This window comes from Glycine max, chromosome 2, assembly GCF_000004515.6.
Source record: "Glycine max cultivar Williams 82 chromosome 2, Glycine_max_v4.0, whole genome shotgun sequence".
NCBI lineage: Eukaryota > Viridiplantae > Streptophyta > Magnoliopsida > Fabales > Fabaceae > Glycine > Glycine max.
Window position 1 is genome coordinate 7,998,078 of NC_016089.4, and position 23,970 is coordinate 8,022,047.

General features: G+C 32.4%; 3 protein-coding genes across 9 annotated transcripts; 1 reads left to right on the top strand and 2 right to left on the bottom strand.

Annotated features, from left to right (window-relative positions):
* Positions 1–5,544: 5,544 nt before the first annotated feature.
* Positions 5,545–8,087, bottom strand: LOC100526944 (uncharacterized). Its single transcript, NM_001249392.2, has 2 exons — positions 7,762–8,087; positions 5,545–5,960 (listed from the first exon to the last, which is right to left on the bottom strand). The coding sequence occupies exons 1-2, from the start codon at positions 8,009–8,011 to the stop codon at positions 5,806–5,808; spliced, it is 405 nt and encodes a 134-aa protein (NP_001236321.2). The 5' UTR covers positions 8,012–8,087; the 3' UTR covers positions 5,545–5,805.
* A 596-nt stretch (positions 8,088–8,683) lies between these two features.
* Positions 8,684–11,964, top strand: LOC100778609 (ATP-dependent Clp protease proteolytic subunit 3, chloroplastic). The gene is made up of 5 exons (XM_003518592.5): positions 8,684–9,123; positions 9,567–9,681; positions 10,209–10,384; positions 11,271–11,366; positions 11,466–11,964. Exons 1-5 carry the CDS (start codon positions 8,836–8,838, stop codon positions 11,748–11,750), a joined length of 960 nt encoding a protein of 319 aa, XP_003518640.1. The 5' UTR covers positions 8,684–8,835; the 3' UTR covers positions 11,751–11,964.
* Positions 11,965–14,571: 2,607 nt separating this feature from the next.
* Positions 14,572–22,164, bottom strand: LOC100779145 (phenylalanine--tRNA ligase, chloroplastic/mitochondrial). Of its 7 annotated transcripts, none has more exons than XM_014766049.2 (11): positions 22,016–22,164; positions 21,449–21,669; positions 20,790–20,980; positions 19,409–19,615; positions 19,214–19,331; positions 17,936–18,012; positions 17,191–17,370; positions 16,961–17,005; positions 16,411–16,515; positions 14,964–15,077; positions 14,572–14,853 (listed from the first exon to the last, which is right to left on the bottom strand). In XM_014766049.2, exons 2-11 carry the CDS (start codon positions 21,663–21,665, stop codon positions 14,803–14,805), a joined length of 1,305 nt encoding a protein of 434 aa, XP_014621535.1. In that variant the 5' UTR covers positions 21,666–21,669; positions 22,016–22,164; the 3' UTR covers positions 14,572–14,802. The 7 variants fall into 7 exon arrangements, with proteins under 7 accessions (XP_014621535.1, XP_040867699.1, XP_006574847.1 ...); XM_041011765.1 differs by having other exon boundaries at positions 21,458–21,669; positions 22,016–22,163; XM_006574784.3 differs by having other exon boundaries at positions 21,458–21,819; positions 22,016–22,163.
* Between the last annotated feature and the right edge of the window lie 1,806 nt (positions 22,165–23,970).

A 23,970-nucleotide genomic window follows, 5' to 3' on the forward strand; every position in this document is an offset into this window, starting at 1 on the left:
TTTAATTCCACATAAGAAAATAGGTTTGAGCCCTTATGAGTTATGTAAATGATATAAACCAAACCTGAAATATTTGAGAGTGTAGGGGTGCCTAGCCAAAGTGATGTTACCCGATCCAAAGAAAAGGAAAATATGATCTAAGATTTTTGATTGCTTCTTTATTGGTTATGCTAAACATAGTGCTACCTATAGGTTTCTAATTCTTAAGAGGGGTATGATTGAGTGCAACACCATCATGTAGACTAAGAATGCCAAATTCTTTGAGGACGTTTTCCCTTTGAGGTATAGTGCTAGTTTCAGTACTGTTTCTAGCCTTGAACAACTAGTTGAAACCTATAGTGAACCTATAAGTGAGGATTTTAGGAGAAGTAAAATACATAGGATAAAGAAATCTTTTAGAGATGAATTTTATACATATCTTATTGAGGATGATCCCTTAAGTTTTTCAGAAGCTATTAGTTCTTCAGACGCAAACCTTTGGGAGCAAGTCATTAGGATTGAAATTGATTCTATTAAAAAAAATAATACATGGACTTTAGTAGATCTACCTGAGGATGCAAATCCTATTGGATGTAAATGGATCTTTAAGAAGAAGTATAACCCTGATGGGTTTGTAGTTAATTACAAGGCAAGGTTGGTTGCTAAAGGGTTTATTCATAAACCTAACAAATTTTTTTGATACCTTTGCACCTGTTACAAGGATTTCCTCCATTAGGATTTTGATAGTCTTAGCTGCAATCCATAAGTTAGTGATGCATTAGATGGATGTTAAGGCAACTTTCTTGAATGGTGATTTAGAGGAAGGGATATATATGACTCAACCTAAGGGGTGTGTGGTGGATGGTCAAGAGAACAAAGTGTACATACTTTTGAAATCCCTATATGATTTAAAACAAGCACCTAAACAATGACATGCAAAGTTTAATGAGACTTTACTTGTTGATGGTTTTTCTAGTAGTGATGTTGATAGATGTGTGTATTCAAAGTCTATGAATGATGATCATGTTATTATATGCTTATATCACTACTACAAAATTTACTTTTTGCATTGTTAGAATAACATCAGTTTTCTATAAAACCGTTGTAAACCAAAACGTGGTGGCATAATCGTAAATAACATGATTTCGTCAACACCGATTTTACTAAAAACCGATGTTAACATTGATACTTTAATGTCGGTAGTTTCAACATCGATTAATAATTAATATTAAAAGTCCTTAATAACCAATATAAAAAGCCTATTTTCTAGTAGTGTATGTGGATGACATGCTTATTTTTGGTACATGCAATGGTATAGTTTTTTAAACTAAATCTTTCTTAGCATCTAAATTTGATATGAAAGACATGGGTGAAGCAAGTGTTATTTTGGGATTTAAAATTATAAGGAAAAGAGATAGTATATTACTATCGTAAGAGCATTATGTTGAGAAACTTCTTAGGAAGTATAAATATTGTGACTTTAAGTCAGTGGGTATCCCTTATGATGTTAACCCTCAATTAAAGAAAAATAGAGGAGAACCAATTGCTCAAACTTAATATGCCCAAATCATTTGGAGCTTACTGTATTTGATGAACTTTTCTAGACCTGATATTGTATATGTAGTAGGTAGATTGAGTAGATATACCCATAGTCATAATCAAGACCATTGGGATGCACTTACTAGACTCATGAGATATATGAGAGGTACCATGGATTATGGTATTGAATATAATGAATTTCCCGCAGTACTTGAAGGATATAGCGATGCTAACTGGATATCTGATTCAGACAAAATCCTCTAGTGATTATGTGTTTACTCTTGGTGGTGGTGAGATAGCTTGGAGATCAGTTAGACAAACTATTATTGCTAGATCAACAATGGAGTCAGAGTTTGTTGCTCTAGAAATGGTTGGTAGTGAGGTTGACTGGTTGAAACCAACCCCATCAATATCTATGCTTGTGATTCCCAGTCAACGATAATTATGGCTAAGAATAAAACATTCAATGAGGAAAAACAGACACATACAACTTAGACATAATTTGGTCAAGTAGCTGCTAAAATATGGAACAATTTCCATAAATTATGTGAAGTCAGAAGGAAACTAAGCAGATCCTTTGATAAAACCCCTAAGGAGGAATATGATATTAGAAACATCGAGGGGAATGAGACTTAAGCCATTTGAAAACAAACAAGTGATGGTAATTCAACCTTTGTGATCGGAGATCCCATGAAGAAGGTTCATATGGGTAAAAACAAGTCACTTGTCAGTTCTGCTAATACTCAAATTGATTTTTATCAATTTCCTTTTAGTCCCTTCCTATGGTGTGAGAAAGTGTTAGAGTTGCATTAATAAGAAGATAAACTTTATAGTAAACTATATGCGTTTAAGAAAGCTTTACATCTTATAAAGTTTTTAATGATTTTCATATCCCTTATGGGTGGTGTATGATTTGCAGCATGCACTTGATAAAATCATCTATATGAGTGTCAAGTGGGCCCGCTTGCATGAGATCTTGGCGAGATCTCTAGAGTACTAATGAATATTGGACACGCGCATGGCCTAGTAGCATAACACAACGATAACAACAAAGACTGTGGGGGTGTCTTGTGATTGATAGACCACTATCACACACTAAGTGTTTTTGGTTCATATAGCTTGCTATACCAACTACACTGTGTGTTCAGTCTTTATTTGTCTAGGTTTGATTCATATAGCTTGCTATACCAGGTCCGATGCATTACAACTCATGTTAATCTAGGAATTTTCTTTTATTTATTAAACGTAATTTATTCTTTTGAAATATGTGAGAGATTTTGATAACTAACTTAATTTGTTTTTGAACATTGAAGATTTTGTAAATATTTTCTTTGACCATTCACAACAATTAATTGATGATATCTTTTAACTATGATTTCACCGTATATTTGTTTAACTAACTAACACTCAACCAAATACAATAACCACAACTGGCATGCTCATTGCACCTAGCTTGTACATATATTACAAAAGCAAGTGCATGAAAAGCTCCAAGGAATTAATTGTCAAAATGCCAAGGACCACATATATAAACCTTTCCTGGGTACACATAATATATTCTTTTGGCATTTTTGTTTCCAAAAAATAAAAATAAAAATATGGGTGCTATCCTCGGAGGTTTACGTGAGACCACAAATAAATATTTTAGATAAATGATTGTCACACTACATAAAATTCAATCACATTCATGATTTTCGACTTCAGCAAAAACACAAAAAACTTCATTATTCTTAGGGAAATTAATTAGTTAACCCAAGAACTTAGAGCGTCCTAAATTAGTTTCTTTATTTTATTTTATCAGTGGAGTGGAATGAACAAGAAAGAGTGATAATACTTATACGAGATATGCAATGCAACTGTGTAAATGACGTGAACGAGTAACACATTTTTCATATTCCCCAACTAAGAACGGTGCGTTGACCAGGTACGCGTTCATATCAAGAGAAAGGAGAAAATTTTATGTTTTTTTGGAAGGCAAAGATGGTATGTGTATACTAATATAAAGACTACACAAGATCGATGTACAGTTAGTTTACTTACATAAAAAAAAAGGATTTCAGATATATATACATTAATTGCTAACAAAAGACTAGATGTGATCAAAATATATATGTGTCTCCAACTGTCTCAGTTGTTTAAATACAATAAAAGATTGATAAACGAAAAAAAGATTATCTTTATGGTGTTCAAAATCCCCCCGCATCAAATTGTTGTTCTCTAAAAGCAATTCTGTTTCTCCAGTTCCATTGGCACCAACAAGTTACATGCCATAGAAAGCATCTTCATCTTTGATTCTTCCTTTCGCAAGCATATAAGCCAAACAGTGTATAAGCTGTGAAAGCCTTCAGGAATGACCATGTTCACCCCCATCCATCTAAAGACCTCATACCAAATCTAAGTTGTCACGGGACATAAGATAAACACAAATGGTTGTTTAATACTCATTAAAATATATAATGCGGTAATATATAATTAAAAATAAGAACTCTTGTATACTTATATAGTTGTTCATTTTTAATAAAATTGGATATCAACAATTAAGATTACATATGAAATCATTGATATATAGTATAATTCTTTGTGTAACTTATATAGATGTATATGAATTAATTTATCCCTTCACACACACATGCATGCAGTGGCAAACCTATGTGCAGTTACAAAATGCGTGTGGAGATACAGAAAGGAATTGAAATGGATGGCTGTTGAGTGTTGACAATAACGACTAATATTATAGCGTATTTATTTTTGGTTTGAAATGGTGTTCAATATACATCAATCAAACGGTGTTCAATACTACTACAATTTACTAATAACTTTCCCCTTTCGGAAAGTGGGAGAACGTGTGCGTAAAACACACCCTACCCTATCCAAAGAATAAAAAATTTTGTGCGTGGATTCTAAGGCTGCTATGATATGATACGGTGTTTATCGATGTCACGAATATCTTACAAAGTCAGTAATTTAATCATTTACAGCACAGCTAGCAGATCTACTAGTAGAAGTAAAGTCGCACACGGCGGGTGAACAATTTTCTATAAATCAAGATGAAAACTATTTTTTATTCTGAATGAGAAGAAAAATGAAAGAATTTGAATCAAATGGTGATGTACATGTCTTCTTTCTTTTCTATTTTCACCATAACTTGGGCTCACACTATTTTTTTATTAGAATTTCATCATATCATTTAGTTTTTTATTGTGAGAAAACATGATCCTTATTAGTTTTTATCCGTAGAACTAAATAATATGTACCAAAAATTCAAAATAGTTATAATCACTAACATTTTGTTCAACTAAATTAAATTTCATTGATATATTATTCTTATATAAAGCCGATTAAACAAAAAGACGAATAATAATAATGACTAAGAAAATAGATGGACAATATCTTTCTGGATAAAGTCCATCGCATTAAGGCTAAATCTTTTATTCTCTCAAATAAGTTGGCGGCCAATCAAAATTCCTCATATCACATCAATTATATGACAATGATTAATTTTGGAAGGAGCAAACATGATTCTCACTAATTTCTTCCGGTGAACACACCTTAAATTTATGAGAGAATTTGAGTTTGATCTTATCAATCATAATAATTAGTTTTCAATTCCTTTAATTATTTAGCCGTGCAAATCTGTGCAAATCTGTTATTTCCAATTCTGATTTGTTGAGAATTATTAGGAGATTGGTAGCTTGATTCACTACATATTAGGGCTGTTCACTTGTATATATATCACTGTAAACTAATATCAAATTCATCAATAAAAGTTACAAACTTATTCCTCTATAGATCTCATTAGAATACACCCTATAGGAGAGACAATAAGTCACTTTGTTAGTTAATGACTGTAGTTACTTGATAGAATAAACTCTATAAATGGAGTATTAGTATACCAGATTAAATCATTTTATTCAATATGATTTCCTTTGAATTTTACTCTCAATTTTCAAACTCCCAAGCTTCCTTTTTCTTTCCTCCTCATCCTTTGATAACCAATAGTCACAGTTGAATGGACTCCAAAGATGATCAATTGCAAGTCCTCCTAGAGAACAACCAGCCGCATCACAAATAAATTATACCCTTCTGGGTAACAGATTAAATGTGTAGTCACACTTTTCTTTTCTTTTCTTTTCTTTTTTTTGTATGAGGAATGTGGACGACATTTAAATTTTCAGAAATTATTTAAGGATTCTAAAATTTTATACAAGAGTTTAGAAACTATAGCTAAAAGAAAACTAAATGGAAGAGGTGAATTAGATTCATGGATGATGATGAATGGCATCTGCATCAATCATCATATGAAGAATGAGGAGAAGCAGTGCAACCAGGATCGAATGGATCTTCAGAACCACAGCAATGCCAATACTGAAAAACTTTGCCAGAGTCAGGAGTATTCATTGTGCCCCCTTCATACACACTCTCAAACTTTCTCTTAGTTTCTCCTGTGAGGAAGATAGAAAGAGATATGAATCAGGGCCAACTTAAATCCAAAATCCGAATAGTAACGCAAATGAATAACATAATATTGAAATTTGAAATGCACAAATTTTCGTCAATGTAATGGTTAGACGAAATTCGTAAGGTGTACAATTTGTCCCGATAAGGATTACACAAGATTTGCTTCCACTTTAGACTCAGTAGCAAAGTCTTTCACTAAAATACTTGTATGAGAAATTAGCCTTCTAATTGCATAACCCCACATCCGAGCTTGAGGTGTTAACGTCTTCATAATAGATCCTTCTTTGATCTCAGCTTTGCTAATAGTTTAATTTCCTTTGTTTAGACTTTAGACTCACATTATGGCTCTGTACTGCCAGAAGAAACCATGTTTTGGCTAGTTTTTTTGGCTACAGAAAACTCTATTTTAAGAGTGAAATCATAGGATCAATAAGGCAATAAGACATTAGTTCCAAAATCAGAAGTGCCTCATCATGAATGCCAATGAATCTAAATTACTCTTTGAGCTTTGTCTGCAGAAAATACAAATATGCTGCCTAACAGCACAGGCTCTAGATAAGATAAGAAGATTTTTTGCTCTCCTTCCCTGCAGCATTATATATATATATAATTTGTTAGTTAATTTTGCTCAGAGCAGATCACAGTCTGGATTTACACCGAACACCTGAGTAACATTCAGACCTACATACTGAAAAGCTACAGATTAATGACATGCTATTTGAACAGGAACCACCGAGTAACATAGGCCTCATATCTATATTCCGTTCCCCCCCGAAATTAAGAAAATGAATGGGTTTTATAGGCGTATGCTACATGTCCCAACTCCCAACTAATCAGTTGAGTCATCTTAATTTTCATAGTAATAGTCCTGGTCCTATTTAAGGATGAAAGATGTTTCCATAGAGAAGTAGCTTTCACGTTCCAACGAAAAGAAAGTAGTTAAGGACCCAATCTCCCAGAAGAAAGTGAACTAGGAAAGACATTGTGATAGCTTTAAAGAATTAAAAGGGTTAGAAGATAGCTGTGGTAATTATATCCCACGATAACCAATCTACTTAGTGGAAGCCCATCTATACCTCTCAACTCTCAAGTCTCTAGTGTATCACTAACTCAGAAGTCAGAACTTTAGCTAATAAGGAATTAGGTATTCACGATATAAATATTGGATATAACAAGTGATAATGGTTTTTATACCTACATTCAAGCCCTTGATATCGGGTTTTGAAGTAAAGAATTAAAGATAACCAATATATATAACTTAGCCATACTTTTGTCAGCCAAAACAAGTAAAAACCTCCATGAAAGCAGGGAACTTCAGAAGAGAAAAAAAAACAAAAAACATGTTCTGGTAAATTAACTTAGACAAATAAACCAGTTTTCTTCACTTAATTGAGATCAATTAATCTAGCAGTAATACGAGTTTTTTGACCAGGAATTTAATTAAATGATTTGAGATCATTGGAAGAAATCTGATTTCATATCATATGTGAGCTTCTGAATTAATCAACAAATATAGGCAAACTTCTCAGGAGGAACAATTATCTATTTACCTTTAAGTCCACCCAAACATACATAATCCATGTAGCAACGAATTAGAAGGGACATTCCTAGAGAGCTCAAGGTGGTAATATAGCATTAGAATAATCATCATATTCCTTTGTAATTTTTTTCATGTCAAAAGTCAATCTTTTTCTTATCAGATCAAAAAAAAAAATCAAAACTTGAACCTAAACATAGTGCAAGGGCAAAATAAGCATGAACTAAGTGAGAAACGAAGTGGGGAACCTCCAAAATGGGAAGTGTGAAATCGACAAGCATGAGGGTGATTGAGTGAAGGGTCGAATTGGGTTTTGCAGTTCTTGCAAGTTTTGAGGTTGATGCTGTTTTTCTGGTTCAAACTTGAGCAACACCGAATAGATGGGTATGTGAACGCGCATGTGTTGTTGGGCTTTGATGAAGTTATGCGTTGTGACTGCAGAGCTAAAAGTAATTTGTTCCCATGAAGAAGAGGATGATGAGAAAAGAAGAGAGCCATGGACCTATCACAACAAAGATAAGAATTGTATTGCTACTTTTCTCTCGTTTTGGTTTGGATTCCCTGAGGCTTGAGCAATGTTTTCACTGTGATAAAATCTAAGTATGTAACAATTAAAATTTGTATTAAGTGATTGACCTATTCATTAACTATACCTAAAGAAAATTAATCAAACAACAATATAAACACAATCTATTTAATTGTTAGTTCCTTGCTGATAAAAAAATATTTATTTAAATAAATGTAAAACTTTCGTTGACCCCTGTTTGAATTAGTTTGGTGAAAATTATCTATGTAAAGGATTGATAAATCAACAAATTTGATTATAAGAAAAAGAAAAAATATAGCTTTCACTTCATTGTGCACTTCAATATCAAAGGTAATTGTTTGGGAATGAATTTTCTTACGCTTTTTTTTGTTTTTTTAACACACCCTTTTTATATTCTGAAAATTAATTTATGGATAGAACAATTGCAAAATCTTATTTCCAAAATACAGAAGTCTGAAGTTTTAGTCACAACTAATTTAAATAATTAAAGGAAGATTTTTGTTTATTAAATTAATTTTATTAAATTTAAATAAGATTGATTATAAAAATTGATACGTGTGGTATAAAAAAAATACTGAATATTTTAATATTTATAATAACCTATAACACATTTTCGAAAGAAAAAAATCAAATAGTTAGGCTCCAAGAGGAACACTTGAGCCCAAATCTAAGCCCACTTTACATTGATGAGCATCAATCAAACAAAAGGGTCACCACCGCATCGAGCTAAAACAAAAAGAAGAGGGGAGCGAAGAAAAGAGAAGAGAAGAAGAAGATGGAGGTGAGTTTATCCTCAACATCATGTATACCCTTAAGCTCGAAGTTGAAGCATAAGCATGGCCTTTTCCACTCTCAAATTCCCATTCACACAGCTTCAACCAAAACCAGAAGAACCAAACCTTTGTCCGTTGTTAACGCCTCCAGACAAACCTTGTCTTCCAATTGGCTCGTTTCTCCACACGATTTTTCTGCATCCACCGCTTCCCCATGGCTTCCCAGATTCGAAGAGCTCGACGCCACCAACATGCTTCTCCGTCAAAGAATTATCTTTTTGGGTTCTCAGGTTCTCTCTCTCTCTCTCTACATATATATAAATATTTTGGGATGGATTTCGTTGTTGTTGTTTCCATATTTTAAGAATACCCTTTGTCTTTCTGGTTATTTTTTAAGGGAAATTTGCAAACTTGTTCATGTGGGCTCATTCTAAAGCACGCTCACAATATCAGAAGAATTAACAAACAGGAGAGAGAGAGAGAGAGAGAGAGAGAGAGAGAGAGAGAGCAAATAGGAAAATTGACATGATAGTGTGAAATTGCTGAAGAGATAATGTTTGATGCCGTTGATTTTAAGATTTTTTTGGCTTGTTAATGAGGGTTCATTCTGAACTGTTGGATGCCCCAATATATCAAAATAAAGAAGAAGATAAAAAACACTGTGAAAAGGGAATGAAACTGCAGAGAGAGACAGTATCTGATGTTGTGTTTGTGAATTGTTTTGTTTGATTAGGTGGATGATATGACTGCAGATTTTATCATTAGTCAGCTTTTGTTTTTGGATGCTGAAGACTCCAAGAAGGATATCAAGTTATTTATAAACTCACCTGGTGGTTCTGTAACTGCTGGTATGTTGAAAAGGTTTGGTTCACTGTTTTTACGCAATTATTTTTATCCACCTGACTGACAGATGCACTTGACTCTGAGCTCAATTTGTAATTCGATGTTAACTTTCTTTATCCCATGCACGAGATTTAAGGCTTTAATTCCTCAGTTTAGTGTTTTGCAACTTGTAGTAACATAAACAGACACTTAGCTAAGAGAGTATTGACTGCAACATTCTTATATATCTATAGGGAAAATATAATTTAGAAGCTAGTGAGTTGTTGGTCTGTGTTATATTTATATCCTGCTGTATTTACTGACAAAACAATAAACTATTAATCATACTGATTCTCAAGATAATTAAGATCTGTGATAACTTGAATCTCGTTAGAACATTTAAAAGGTTCTCTTGACAAGAGATTGAATGTATTGAATCTGTGATTTTAGGATAGGAACATGCTATTAGTGAAGTTTGGGGCATTGTTGAGTTTAATGAATCTGAATTATGTCTGTCTTCTGCTAATTGCTCTTTGTTTATCATTTCATGTAGGAATGGGAATTTATGATGCCATGAAGTTATGCAAGGCCGATGTGTCAACTGTTTGCCTTGGGCTTGCTGCATCCATGGGTGCATTTATCCTTGCTTCTGGTACAAAAGGCAAGAGGTATTGTATGCCAAATTCAAGAGTTATGATTCATCAACCACTTGGAACGGCTGGTGGAAAAGTAAGAATTTCCTCTTATATCTTTTGGCTTTGATTATTGTCAATTAGAAGTAGGTCTAAAATTTTTTGTGGTTATTTTTATTTGCAATTATATGATCAGGTTGAAGGTTAGTTTTAGATTTCAAGTGTATGTTAGAGAAGTATACAATGTGGAAGGCATACAATTCCTTTTAACTGCAAATACCTTTGTTTACTCAATTCCAACTTGAAATGAGTAAAAGAACCTCTAGTGTAAAGAGTAATCTACTCCAGAAAATATGTTGCTTAAATATAATAAACTGATTAGGTGACATTATTTGGTTTGTATTTATGCTAACAGCTAAACTATTCTTTTTTGCATACTCTACCAACTTAATGGGATTTATGTGTTTTACAAGTGATAACACAAACTTCAATAACCAAACATGCTAAGCATGAGGTGGCCGTGTGGTAGATTAAATTTCTGATTTCATCATCACACTATGGTCTTATTTACTTTGGTCTGTGCCTGTTGAGGTTCAAGCTTGTTGGCTGGAACCTGGAAGGAAAGTTTTAAAAGTGTTGATTTGGTTGGAAATTGAAAGGTCAACTTTTGACTGGCATGCCTTTCTTTGTAGATGCATTAGAATGGTGCTAGTTTGATATTCTAAGTAAAATTTTGCAGAAACCAAATCTGGTGAATATTTGAAGTGCAAAAAGTGAGTTTTGATAAATACTGTGACGTGAACTGTGATAATAGAAGCATTTTCCTGGAGTTGTTCTGCCCATCTATTATGAATTCATGATGTCTGCTGTAATTACTATGCAACTACAGTATGCATAATAGGTTCATTGAAATTAGCTTGTGTAATGCTTCTTAACATAAACACTCCATTTTATATTGCTAAAAAGGTAAAACATAATTGCAGGCTACAGAAATGAGCATTCGCATAAGAGAAATGGCATATCACAAGATTAAGATAAACAAGATACTATCACGAATTACAGGGAAACCTGAAGAGCAGGTTAGATATCAGATGGATCCCTTTTATCTAAATATCTAATTAGTTTGTTAACCAATATAATGCATATGTTTTACCCCCATTGCTTTATTTTATCTGCAGATTGAATTGGACACTGATCGTGATAATTTTATGAATCCTTGGGAAGCCAAGGAATATGGTTTAGTTGATGGTGTTATTGATGATGGAAAACCAGGATTGGTTGCACCAATTGGAGATTCATCACCACCACCAAAAACTCGGGTATGGGATCTATGGAAAATTGAAGGAAGCCGGAAAGCCAAGAAAAATTTGCCCTCAGAGCACAAGTTTTTGCAGAATGCATCCAAAGGAAGTGATGGTGATAAGGGCACTGGACAAGAAGGGGAAACACCCGTTGCTGTATAAGTTAGGGGAGAATGATTGTACTGCTTCTATACTCAATAGATCTGTTTATTTTAATTTGTTAATCACCTCATCCTGAAGATAAAAAGGGTTTTTCTCACTTAGACACAGAAGATCATATTCTACGTAGCATCCATACTGTATATTAATTATCTTAAATTTCTTTATATGCTTCAAGTGTTAGATGCAAACTTAATGAATATGTTTACGTGTTTAATTGGCCTGCTTTGGAATGAAACTTCTGATAGTGCTTAGAAAGTAATCTGTTTGTTTGCTTTCCTAGAGGTTTCTAGGTTGGCTAATACATTCCATCCACAAAAAAAATAAAAATAAAAAACAGTAATCTGTTTATTTTGTGCTCATCAGTTTCTAGCACTAGATTGTTTATATTACATTCATTTTGTTGTATTTCTTGTAATAATATTAATAAAAAAAACTCTATTGATTCAATGAAGTATCTTTTTTTTCTTTCTAATTTGCCCTTGCAACTCAGAAGAGATTATATAGTTATTATGAATGTTATGTCATAAACTTATATGTTGCTTATACTTTAAAAGAGAAGGAAAAATATCGGAGAATGAAATTTTATAAACACTAATTATTAATTTTTTTAAAAATCATTTTTGACAATTTTAAAAGATGATTTAAGGATCTCAAAACATTCCAGTACAGAGAATATGGAGTAATTGGAAGTGAAATTTTTTGTGCTAGAGATTAATAAAACTTTACATTGATTATCAATTGTCAAAAATCTGAGACCGGTTGTGTTCTGATAGTAATTCAATCACTAGACTAGCTTTTGTTGTTATAGGTGAAACCAAGGGAACGAAGTAGCTTGAACAAATTGAAAATAAACAAGCTTCCCATGAATTTTTTAGGCAACAAAATGAGTTAAATGCACACAAAATATTCATGGATTCCTTTTTTACAAGCGCTAGCACAATAAGTTTTATTATTGTCAATGTGGTTTAGCACTGTTAGATTAACAAGCACTAGCACAAGTGATTAATGATGTGATTTAAGCTCACTTTCATAGGTATGATCTCAAATTCACCTTATGTCACTTTTTTGTTTAATGAAAATCCTCCTCACGAGGATCTCCTATTGCATAAGAATTAGTTGAGTAGTTAACAATAAGTAAAACTGCCTGAAAGAACTTTTGTAGTAATCCTTTATCTGAGTCTTTGTTGGTAACCCTAACATGGAGTGGGTTTGAATCACCAAGAAGCCACCTTTTTTGCTGGGTGGCATCCTCTATTGAGATTCCCTAATACTTATGGGCTAGTTGAGTAGTTAAAACTCAATGAAACTATTTGTGGTTCCAGTATGTGTTTTTGTTTGTAGTTTAGATTTGTGAACTAAATCTTTAGATGAGTTTCTGCTAACAGTCCTAACATGTCACTAACGTCTTATTATGTAGTATTGAAAATGTTTATCTATTATATCACTTTTTAATCTTAAAAAAAGTATCACACAATATTAACATTGTAACTATTTTTACACATTTTAACCCTATATATATATATATATATATATATATATATATATATATATATATATATATATATATATATATATATATATATATATATATATATTAACGTCCTTAAAAAAAGTCAGCGTAAAAGTTCAACCGAGTCCGACTCTCAATGTGTGCTTAGTTTATTTAGAGTCCACGTCAAACTCCCTAAGCATGGATTGGAAATGTAAAAAACCGATGAGTTACATAAAGTTGTTTTGAAAATTTATGAGCACAAGCTTGAGTTAACATTAAATCAAACTCTCTAGTATAATAAGTAATGGGGTGTTCACACGTTAGAATGGTATTAGTTCAAGATAAAAATTTAAACTAATTATATTTGGAAAAAAATGATCATGAATTAATAATATAAAATAGTTTTATACAATTATCTAATCATAAAAATATTAAATATGATAGGTTAGTTTTTACTTTTATAATAATTATCGTAAAAAATCTTACAAATTATAAATTATTAATTGTGATCGAGTAATAGTATAAAATTTTACATTGTTAACACAAAGTTATTAAACTCTTTTATTAGATTGGTTTAGTTAAAGTTTGAAATTTCTTTTGACTAATCCAAACCAAACTAAACTACTGAAAATTGAATTAATTCGAGTCACCGCATAATGATAAAAATAAATAAATTATTATATTCTATTCAAGTTTTTATTTACACTAATGGTCAATTTTATATAAATATTTGATTTTATATTAATGCAAGATAAAAAATATTCTTTATTTTTTAATTATTAATTATTTATTTTATCTATAATTAAGCTCTTAACTTGCTGCATTCCTAAACTTTATTCTCTATTGTGGTTCAATTGGTTTTTGTTAATCTATAAAAATGTGGACATCTGATAAGTAATACGAAAGAGAGAATTATTGAAATATATGTTGGTTATTCAATTTTTTACTTGCTACGAGGGTATGTCGTGTAAGTTTTTCTGCTCTAGCAAAGAAAAATAGGAAAATAAGCCACAAATTTATACAAAACCTTAAAATAATTAATTTTAGATTTTCTTATTATCACAGAAACATAGCAACTTCCATTCCTTACATTCATTGGCATATCTTAAATAGCACAAATCCAAACATTCCTTGCATACATTGAGACAAAAAAATGGATCCGTAATGTATAAAGTAACAATCGTCCACAATCCCACTTTCGGCAACGGGGATTCTTTTATTTTTCCGCAAGATCATATCAGTGCTTTGTTATGAAACACGAACACAAATTTTATCGTTGGGAACATACCATTTCGTGTGTAGGGGTCCAACAATTTTACAATAAAACAATTTTTCACCAAAACAGGGTAGTATTATGTTCTTGAAGAAAATAGATGATACAGATAATCCTGTTGGGCTAGCCATGGCTCGTTATATATTGTAGTGTATATTCACTATGTGAAAATTAAATAATAGATCTGTCTATAGCGCTGTTCAGTCGCTAAAGGGAGGCAAAACATCTATACATTAACAAAATTGAGATCGAAAACAGCAAAGCTGTAAATTTTCAGCATTTATAGTTCATCTTAAGACAACATTCAATTTGCTCTGCACCTGTTCTCTTACTTTCCACTGCATTGACAAGGGGAAAAACAAGTGTTGGTAACTTTCAAAACAAAATATGACAACATAGGACCTAGACTAGTTATGATTGCACTAGTATTTCTAATTATATTTAATACCTGCAGATCGTTTATTTCCTCATCAGTGAGAGAACGTTCCATAGACCTATATGCAATCCTATAGCAGTGGCTGGTCATTCCTTTCTTGTTGGTGAAGTTGTCTATTAATTGCACCTGCAATTTCAAGAAGCAAAACAAAAACAGACAAAAGGGAACAAACTTAATGTAGCACTCATTAAAAAAAGGGGGAAATAATCCTATTAAAAACTAAATGATTATTCTAAGAAAAAATGAAGAAAAGAAAGAATAAGATGTTAAACAGTTGAAAAGCCAAGTAAATGAAAAGAAAACAAAAGCTCCCTTTTTCACTCATGATTTTGTTCTTGACAGCCATGAACATTGAAGTATGAGTCCATGTGACAAACATTGGAATGTGGTGGTTCCATCAGATCCATCTGAGGAGACCCACTAAGGGATTATTGTATGAAGCCAAAGGCAGTATACAGGGGAATGGTTATGCTGGTACAGATTGGGAAACTCTACTTTAAATATATGCCTCATTAACTTAAATAGATCTTATGCACATTAACTTAAGCTTCACTAATCACTATAAAGTATAATGAATGTCCGAATCACTTCAGTTATTCCACTAAAACAGTGTTCTATCTCTACATCAAAATCTTTCTACAACTGACTCTATATTCACACAACATGAGCACTAGCAAGTACCAATGGCAGTAATCAAGTAGAATGACTATCCTACTGTACAACAATACCTACTCCCCAAAACTTCTGGTATATGTTCTTTTATCAGGCACATAGTGAAATATAAGTTTGCCGCTCAATTTAATGATTCAACTCAAAGTTTTATATTCCAATATGAGTACAAGTAGCAACCAAGAACTATTTCTCTGCTGGTAACTAAGTTGGCACTTGGAGTAGGAACTAATTGACAACATACATCAAAGCCTCTTTAAAACATGGTTTTAAAATAATGAATACCAACCACCTGCTCAGAAAGGATTTTGGTTCCACCCATTTACAGATAGGAATCTATTTTTGGTAGCTTCATTGGAGACAATAGGAATCTATTTTACAGATGACATAATATCAAGATAGATGTTATGCCTTTGTCTGTCAAGATGGGATTGCAAAGGCCATTTCTAGTCTTTTGTGTTGGTTTATCAACTTAATCCCTTAAACAGAATTGAGGTTTGCCTTTTCACATTAATTTCAGCCAATAAAATATTATGGCAAGTGAAGCTTTAGACTTCTGGGTTGAATGATTCTAGTAGATTTACAGTTTGGGTGTGATAATTTGATGATTATTTTTGTAAGTAAAAAATGCAGCATCCGAAAATACTATTATCAACCCTAGTCAATAGTGCTAGATCAGCTCATCTAATATGCACTTAGTTGCCATTGAACATTAAGAAAGCAGCTAATTGTGAATCCAAACAAGTAAAACATCACAAAAAAGTTCTGCACAAATTATTCAAAGATATACCTCCTCTACAAGATCCCCGGCTATTCCTCTAACAACTTCACACAGATTGTTTTCAGTAAATGATTCACTGATCCAGAAACTCATGTCCTTGTAACAAGGAGGATACTGCAAAGGCAAACACCAAAATTAGAATGTTCTCACAAGATTTTAGGAATGTGTCCACTGAAATAAAAATATAAATTCCTCAAGATTCAAGACTCAAAATCAGAAAATATATCTATACCTGTATATGCTAGTTTAAAATAACTAACTATACAAAGATCATGACAAGGCCTTTAACATAGTGAAGCATCAAAGCCATGGGCATATGCAGGTCTAAGGCAAACTGTATCTTGCCATTTAGATTAGACCGTCAAAACTCACTATATTTTACATAACAATTTATGTGGATCATCTTAACTTTCAATAACATTAATCATTCTCATCCAGCTTTCAAGTTTAAATTGCAGCCATATATTGTAAGGAATAAGAGACACATGAACATACTCAGAAAAGTGATAAGAAATTTAGACACCCAAGGTAGGCACACATTTGGACATGTAGATGTTACCTTTGAAAATGGCTTAAATTTGACTCCCAACTGACCCTTGGAAAACTGTATATAAAATCAAAAAGCAAGCACATGCAATACATTAGAGAAGAGATCACAAAAGAACTAAACAAATAATATTTTGACTTTCAAGATGACTACGTAAATTCTTGTAGTTACATCACATGTGGTAACCAGGAAAAAGAAGAGACAACATTGAAGGATGCTTGTTGAATGTATCCATGAAATACCTGAGAGGTAAATCGCTCATCATTTGACCAAAAGAGACGAATATCAGGTATGTCAAATAGAACCATAGCTAACCTCTCCAACCCTAGGCCAAAAGCCCAAGCAACCTTATTAGGTTTCCCATTTCTCTTCAGAATCTCTTGCTCTGTCACTCCACACCCCAAAACTTCCAACCACTTTTCCTGCAATAAAAGATATATTAAACATTACTTAATTTTATTACAAAACTATTGAGTGGGAAAAAACAGGGATGAAGAGAAATAAAACAAGCATAGGAATAAATGACTTATGGATAGCTGCCTGTTAAATCATTCATTAATGAAGCTGCTGCTTCATAAATTCAAGTTGGATAAAAGGTGTATGGCCGTATGCACTAACTAGTAATGACATCAGTAGTGGGGCCATGCTAGTCCCACTACTGATGCCCTCCAGATTCTAGTCTCACTCTTGATTGCTCATAAAGAACTTCTTAATCTAAATAGTTTGGCCATGCTAGACTTTAAGAAAAACATGTCAACCTGATTAGAAATCTGCAAATTTTAATCACATGTATAAAATAGTCAAATATGGTGATGATAAAATTTTAAATTTGAAAGGTCAAAATAAATTTGGGATGAATCTAGTGCACTTTAATGAATAATTTTTTTTATATATAATGCACAATCTTCTTTTCATATTATTTTTTAACCATACTAGTACATAACATTTGTTGTCACCATGTTATGGAGATAACTATGCATAGCATACCTTGAAATAAATTTCAAGTTCAAATGATGGATTAGTAAATGGGAAATAAGTATCCACCCAGCGCATTTCCACAGCACCTGAAACAGTAAAAGGGAAAATTTATAAGTACGTAGCTTTGCAAATTATATTTGACTTCAAAGGAATATCACAAGTTCATAACTAGACGCCTTGTGTATATAATTTCTTGTAGAAACAACTTATGCATTTTAGCATCAAATGAGAATATCAACATAAAATATTTAATATTTTCACTTCTTGTTGATAGAGTTTTACTTTAGCTCAAGAATTTTTGCAATTATAATTCCAATTTCACAATAACTTGCAGTTGAAATATATTTTTCTTTTAACCTATAAACATTGCTTGAAGTGTAAGGAGGCTATTTAAAAAAAGAAAATCATTTACATAATGTTAGGTTAGAGGGAGATGGAGGAGGCTAAACTCCCTCCTTGCTCAATTTTGGCTCCCTTCAAAATTGGGAAATGTGGAAGGAAGAGAAACTTTTACACTTATTAGACTAAATTACTCTTAATTTAATAGCTTTATTTTACCATTCTAAGTATATAATAGTAAATTTTTTCATTTTCCTCCCCTCCTTTGTATCAAATAGTGCATTAAGGAAGACTATGTAAATTATACACATGTATTTAGTTGGAATTGTTGGTTGTACACAATTTTCTTTTTATAATGTTGGGACAACTAAATTGTAACATAAATTTTGGCTCCCTTCAAAATTGGGACATGTGGAAGGAGGAGAAACTTTTACACTTATTAGACTAAATTATTCTTAATCTAATAGCTTTATTTTACCATTCTAAGTATATAATAGTAAATTTTTTCATTTCCCTCCCCTCCTTTGTATCAAAGTGCATTAAGGAAGACTATGTAAATTATACACATGTATTTTGTTGGAATTGTTGGTTGTACACAATTTTCTTTTTATAATGTTGGGACAACTAAGTTGCAACATAAATTGCAGCCTAACACATCCAGGTTCCTACCATTGTCAGCTATTCTACAAAGGTCAGATGTATACAACCTTACCCTCAAAGAGGATGTTTCCACAACTTCCGTCCTTCACCACTAAAGTCAGAAGTCATAAAGCAAATTTCTCCTCTTGAAAAATGCATGTATTGATGTATATGCAATAAAGATGAAGTATCTAGTAACCTTAAATTGATTATTTTCTTTACTTTAACTAACTCTTCTTACAAATCCTCATTAATTATCAAAATGCAGCAACTGAGAATGAAGTGCATATATTGGCCATTTGGGAATACCAAATAAATGGCGTGCTAGACCCTCAAGGCATTGCTTTAAGTCTGTTGCTGCAAATAATGTGGCATCCATTCCAGATCCCTCCCATTCTTCTGGAACAAAAACCCGAAAGCCTTCCATCTACATAATAAAAAAGATGAAATTATATAAAGTTGACTATTATTAGATTAAGCCAGTTACTGCATATGGGGACATACTTGATGGAAGACAGGATAATGAGTTGAATCAATTGAATCCCTACGGTAAACATCTCCTGTAACAAGGAAATGGGTGTATTCACTTCTCAATAATTCTGCCTGATGAGCACTTGTGTGACACCTTAAAACAGTCTGAGGATCTATGTAGTAAGTATCATTATAGCTTCTACTTACATGGTCTTCAGGAAACAAGACATCATCGAAATTCTGCAAGAAGATTGTTGTAAAGAAACCCAACCAGAGTTCAAACCACCTTATGAACCAAAAAGAAGTGATAAGATAAGCAAACAAATTGAATGGGATAAAAACAATGGATAGAAGAACTATATTAGCAGAGATGAGGAGGCACATTTACTCTTATGTAGAAAATGTAACATTGACAAGACATGGCAGTATTCTTAAGTCTTAACTGAGGTTTCAATAATTAACTATATTAGTTTAAATGAATATGATTGTGAAACTTGAACTTCATTCAACCTGTAAATATGGTTGATGCATCACAACTTGAACTTCATTAACAGTTTTTTTATATATGGAGTCGTGTACAAACAATGTTACTATAGTCATCCTTTTGAATAGCATTCTTTCTTTATCCCTCTTTTCCTCTGTTTTATATATCTTTCCAAAAGGAAAGGATTAAAGAATCCACAGATACTGGTTAAATAGCATCACAAAAAACGACTTAAGAATTAAATCATTTGAACAAATGTAACACCATGTACAAGAAAAGAATGAAGAATGATATAATTTCATCAAAAGCAGCACCATGAAAGGACTGAAGAGCCATTTGATCAAAAGCCCCTAAGCATGTTATAAGCCACATAAACCCAAACAGAAATTGCAACAAGTTTTAAAACAAGCCTTGCAAAGCAAGGGAAAAAATAGAAGGTTAATGACTCAATCATCTGTGAATAGACCATTCATTAAAGCCAAAGTAAAAGCACGGTTTCCTTTATTAGTCAGCTTTGTGAGTTCATATCAAAGAAATGGGATAAACATATGTAATTCATAAAATAAATTCATAAACAAATAAGTATCAATTACTTTCAAAATACTTTTCTTTCCCCTTTAGAGGCCTTTTTAAGGATTTAAACTCAAAAAGTTTATTGGTATTAAAAGAATGAGATTTGTATATTCCACAAATATCGTTTACCTGTGGAAGAAAATCAACTTGCAAATTACTCAAATAACATCAAATGACAAATATAGAACATCATTGCCATGAAAAACTCAAAAGAATAATCAGCATAAATCTAGAAGGAACTAAATGCATAAAAAGAAAATAGTGTATTGACATGTGTGAAACAAAGTAACATCTAAAACTATTGATGCATCATATAGGAGCAAAGGGCAACTAATTCTTCAATTTATTTTTCCATACCTGCTTCACTGAAACAATAGGACAAAGATCATCAAACTTGTTGAACTTATTTGAATAATTAGTGTCAAAATACTCGTATATCGCATTCTTCAGTATCCCAAGAGGGTGTTGATCCCTCCGGTGAAGCTGCACTCCAAGTTTTGAAAATATATTGTCTGGCACATTGTTTGCCGGATCATCCCTCACCACATCTATAACACCACGAATCAGAAATTATAAGAATTTTATAAACCAAAGAACATTTTTCAACCAAAACATTAGCATAAAGCAGCACCACAAATGTAAAGGCATATAGAAAGTAAAAGAAGGGGAATAAATTATACACCACCCAAAACATCCCAGTCACTTCTACAATAGCAATTATATCAAAATGTGAAAATTAAATAAAATGACTTCAGTGTCATTCACTCGCAGAAAGTGCAAATAGGTCATAGTTATGGACATTCTCCTTAAAAGTTACCACACGAATAGTGGTTGAATAGAACATCCTTCAGTGTATCAAATGATTCAAAACTATGGGGAAAAAATAAGAATATTAGTGCATACCTACCCAATTTTGAAAGTTTTTTTTTTCTGTGTATCATAATACTTGATTACAGCTCAAATAAGCATTTATAAGACAATAAACATTCAGATATAAAAAAGAAAAAAAGCAATACCCAGAGTACCTTCTCTGCTTATCTTGACTCCGCCAAGATCCAACACTGACAACACTGGCTGCCTCCATTTCTTCCGTGAAAGATTGTGAGAGGAGACAGAAGCAGCTGAAGATGAGAAAGGTAAACACGATCTAAAGCTTCTTAGGCCACTACTTTGGCAAAAGAAAGAGGCCCTGGCAAATAGTGTGGCATGAACAGAAGAGATCACCATTGCCATGCACCTGCGTGGAGAATCTTAACCAGCTATATTTGATGCACTTGACAGAAGACAGAAACAGATTTCACAAGGCAACTCTACTCTTGACAAGCTATTTTATCCTACGGAATCCGGTGCCTCACTGGATGGGAGGCTAATTAGAAATAACTCAATTCTGCTAAAAATAAATTAGGTAACATGAACAATTTGATCAATTGGCTATAACAGAAATTACGAGGAAACAACTTGATGTAAAACGGGGATTCAAAATAAGGAACTATTTTATGCCTTATTGTGAGTTGATGAGATTGAATTTGAACCACAAAACAAAACAGATAATACCCAAACGTACGTTGAAGAAGGAAACTCACCGTTGGAAATATGGTTGTTGTTGAGCTAAGTGTGTAATGTAATGGGTAGAGTAGCTATAGTTCAGAGTTCAGAGTTCAGAGCTCGTTTTTTGTTTATCGGGTCTTCTTTGCCCCGGTCCATTTCTGTATTCTCGGATAAATTGGGCTATTTTATTCATTTATTTTATCCACACGCTCTTTGCTCTATCTCTTTGATGCTTGTGTTTAATTTTTTTATTTTAATTTTCAAAATAATACAGTACTTATCTTATTTTCTGAGCTCATTGGAAAATGAATTTTTTATATCATTAAATTTGACTTTGTATATAACATTAATTTTAATAAGGAATTTATGATTTTATTTTATTTTATTTTTGAAAGGAGGAATTTATGATTCTATTAGTATATTAACTTTGTAACATGTCAATTTATTAGCTTTTTCTTTTGGTGATTTTTTTTGTACATATTTCTTTTGGTGATTTGTACTGGATAGAAGAGTCTTCACAAGTTTAGTCTTTTAGTACAACTTGATGTAAATAATTTTGATTCTTCAATAATACTATCTGGCTCAGTTGTCGAAAAGGAAAAAAAAAAGTTTCAGATTCATGTTTTTTTCTCGACTTTTTTTTTAAAGATTTTAAAATAAAAATAAAAATAAAAGATCAAAGAACATAAATTAAGTTTTTTAAGATTCGGTATTTATTGGTGTTAAAGGTTTCTAGTGTCTGCAGTTTCTTTTTTTCTTGGTTGCAGTAGGTATCTTAATTTTAAACTACTACATTTTTTTTTACAAATAATTTTTAACCAATACATATATATCTCTATCATATGTTGATTTTTTAAAATTACAAATGATTTTTTTATTTAAATCAACTTTAAATGCTTATTTAAAGACCATTATTGACTTCTGCTATCCAATCACACATGCATAGTTAGAGGAGATATAAGGTTAGATAGATAATTAAAAAGAAGAAGAAGAAAAAAGATGGTGGGTTTGATTTTTTTTTTCTGTTAACAAAAAACAATTAACAATTTACATTTATTGATTAAAAAAATACACAATTTAAGAAAATGAACAAGGATTTCTTTGAGAAGTGTAGGGAGATAGTAGATAAGTGTCTTAGTGATGCTATAAGATGGACAAGAGTGAGGTGCAGCATAATGAATTGTTTCACAACTAGAAAAACCTTATTTTCTGACGTACATTCTACATCGGTTCTTCAAAACTGTTTTAGAAGAATATACGGTGGCAAATTTGTAATTATGTTCTGCTAAACAAAGACGGTGGTGCAAAACCCGTCTTTGTATGGATCTTACAATGTCGGGTCCAGCTATGACCGTCGTTGAAATGAGAAATCCACATCATTTTTCAATTAAGACCGTCGTGGTATGCATAGTCACTTAAATGACTAACCTCGTGCACCTGAAGAGACTCACAAACCCTACGCTTGTGCCCTAGCCTTAGTCATTCAGATACTAAGATTTCACTGAGCTCACCTCCTCCCGTTAGTTGTCCTTCGTTGCATGTGCCATTGTGGTGGTGGAAAGTTGTTGTGCCGCCGTGTAACACCGTCGTTGTCAAAGGTATGTTTTCATCACTGTCTAATAATTATCGCCTCTAACTTATTCAAACTTTATTGGGTTGAATGGGAAAAGAGTTGTTGTTCAATGTACACCCAATTGGGTTTTTGAACTATTTCATCGTATTTCGGCAATGGCTTTTGCGAAACGTGCATTTGGTTTTCTACTGGTAAGCTAGGTGTACCTCGTTTACTATTCCGTCAATAGGTTCATGTCTACCTAACTCTTATATTTACTGTTCCAGTCTTCGGCTTCTTTAGTGGTTATGTTCACCCAATTTGTTTAATTTGAGCTTTATGTGAAATGAATAATGGTTATGCATGGTTTTGTCTGTAATGTAGGGCAAATCCTTGTCAAATTATATTGACTATGGTTTTCCCTGAGTTTTTGAAATG

Bases quoted from the DNA above. Each gene is read 5' to 3' on its own strand.
- LOC100526944 (NM_001249392.2), bottom strand. From the start codon at position 8,011: ATGGCTCTCTTCTTTTCTCATCATCCTCTTCTTCATGGGAACAAATTA. The intron at 5,961-7,761 runs GTTCCCCACTTC...TCTTCCTCACAG, and splicing joins TCACACTTCCCATTTTGGAG to GAGAAACTAAGAGAAAGTTT.
- LOC100778609 (XM_003518592.5), top strand. From the start codon at position 8,836: ATGGAGGTGAGTTTATCCTCAACATCATGTATACCCTTAAGCTCGAAG. The intron at 9,124-9,566 runs GTTCTCTCTCTC...TTGTTTGATTAG, and splicing joins TTATCTTTTTGGGTTCTCAG to GTGGATGATATGACTGCAGA. The intron at 11,367-11,465 runs GTTAGATATCAG...TTTTATCTGCAG, and splicing joins CAGGGAAACCTGAAGAGCAG to ATTGAATTGGACACTGATCG.
- LOC100779145 (XM_014766049.2), bottom strand. From the start codon at position 21,665: ATGGCAATGGTGATCTCTTCTGTTCATGCCACACTATTTGCCAGGGCC. The intron at 19,332-19,408 runs GTATGTCCCCAT...TTTATTATGTAG, and splicing joins ATTATCCTGTCTTCCATCAA to ATGGAAGGCTTTCGGGTTTT. The intron at 16,516-16,960 runs GTAACATCTACA...TTGCCTTTGCAG, and splicing joins AATTTAAGCCATTTTCAAAG to TATCCTCCTTGTTACAAGGA.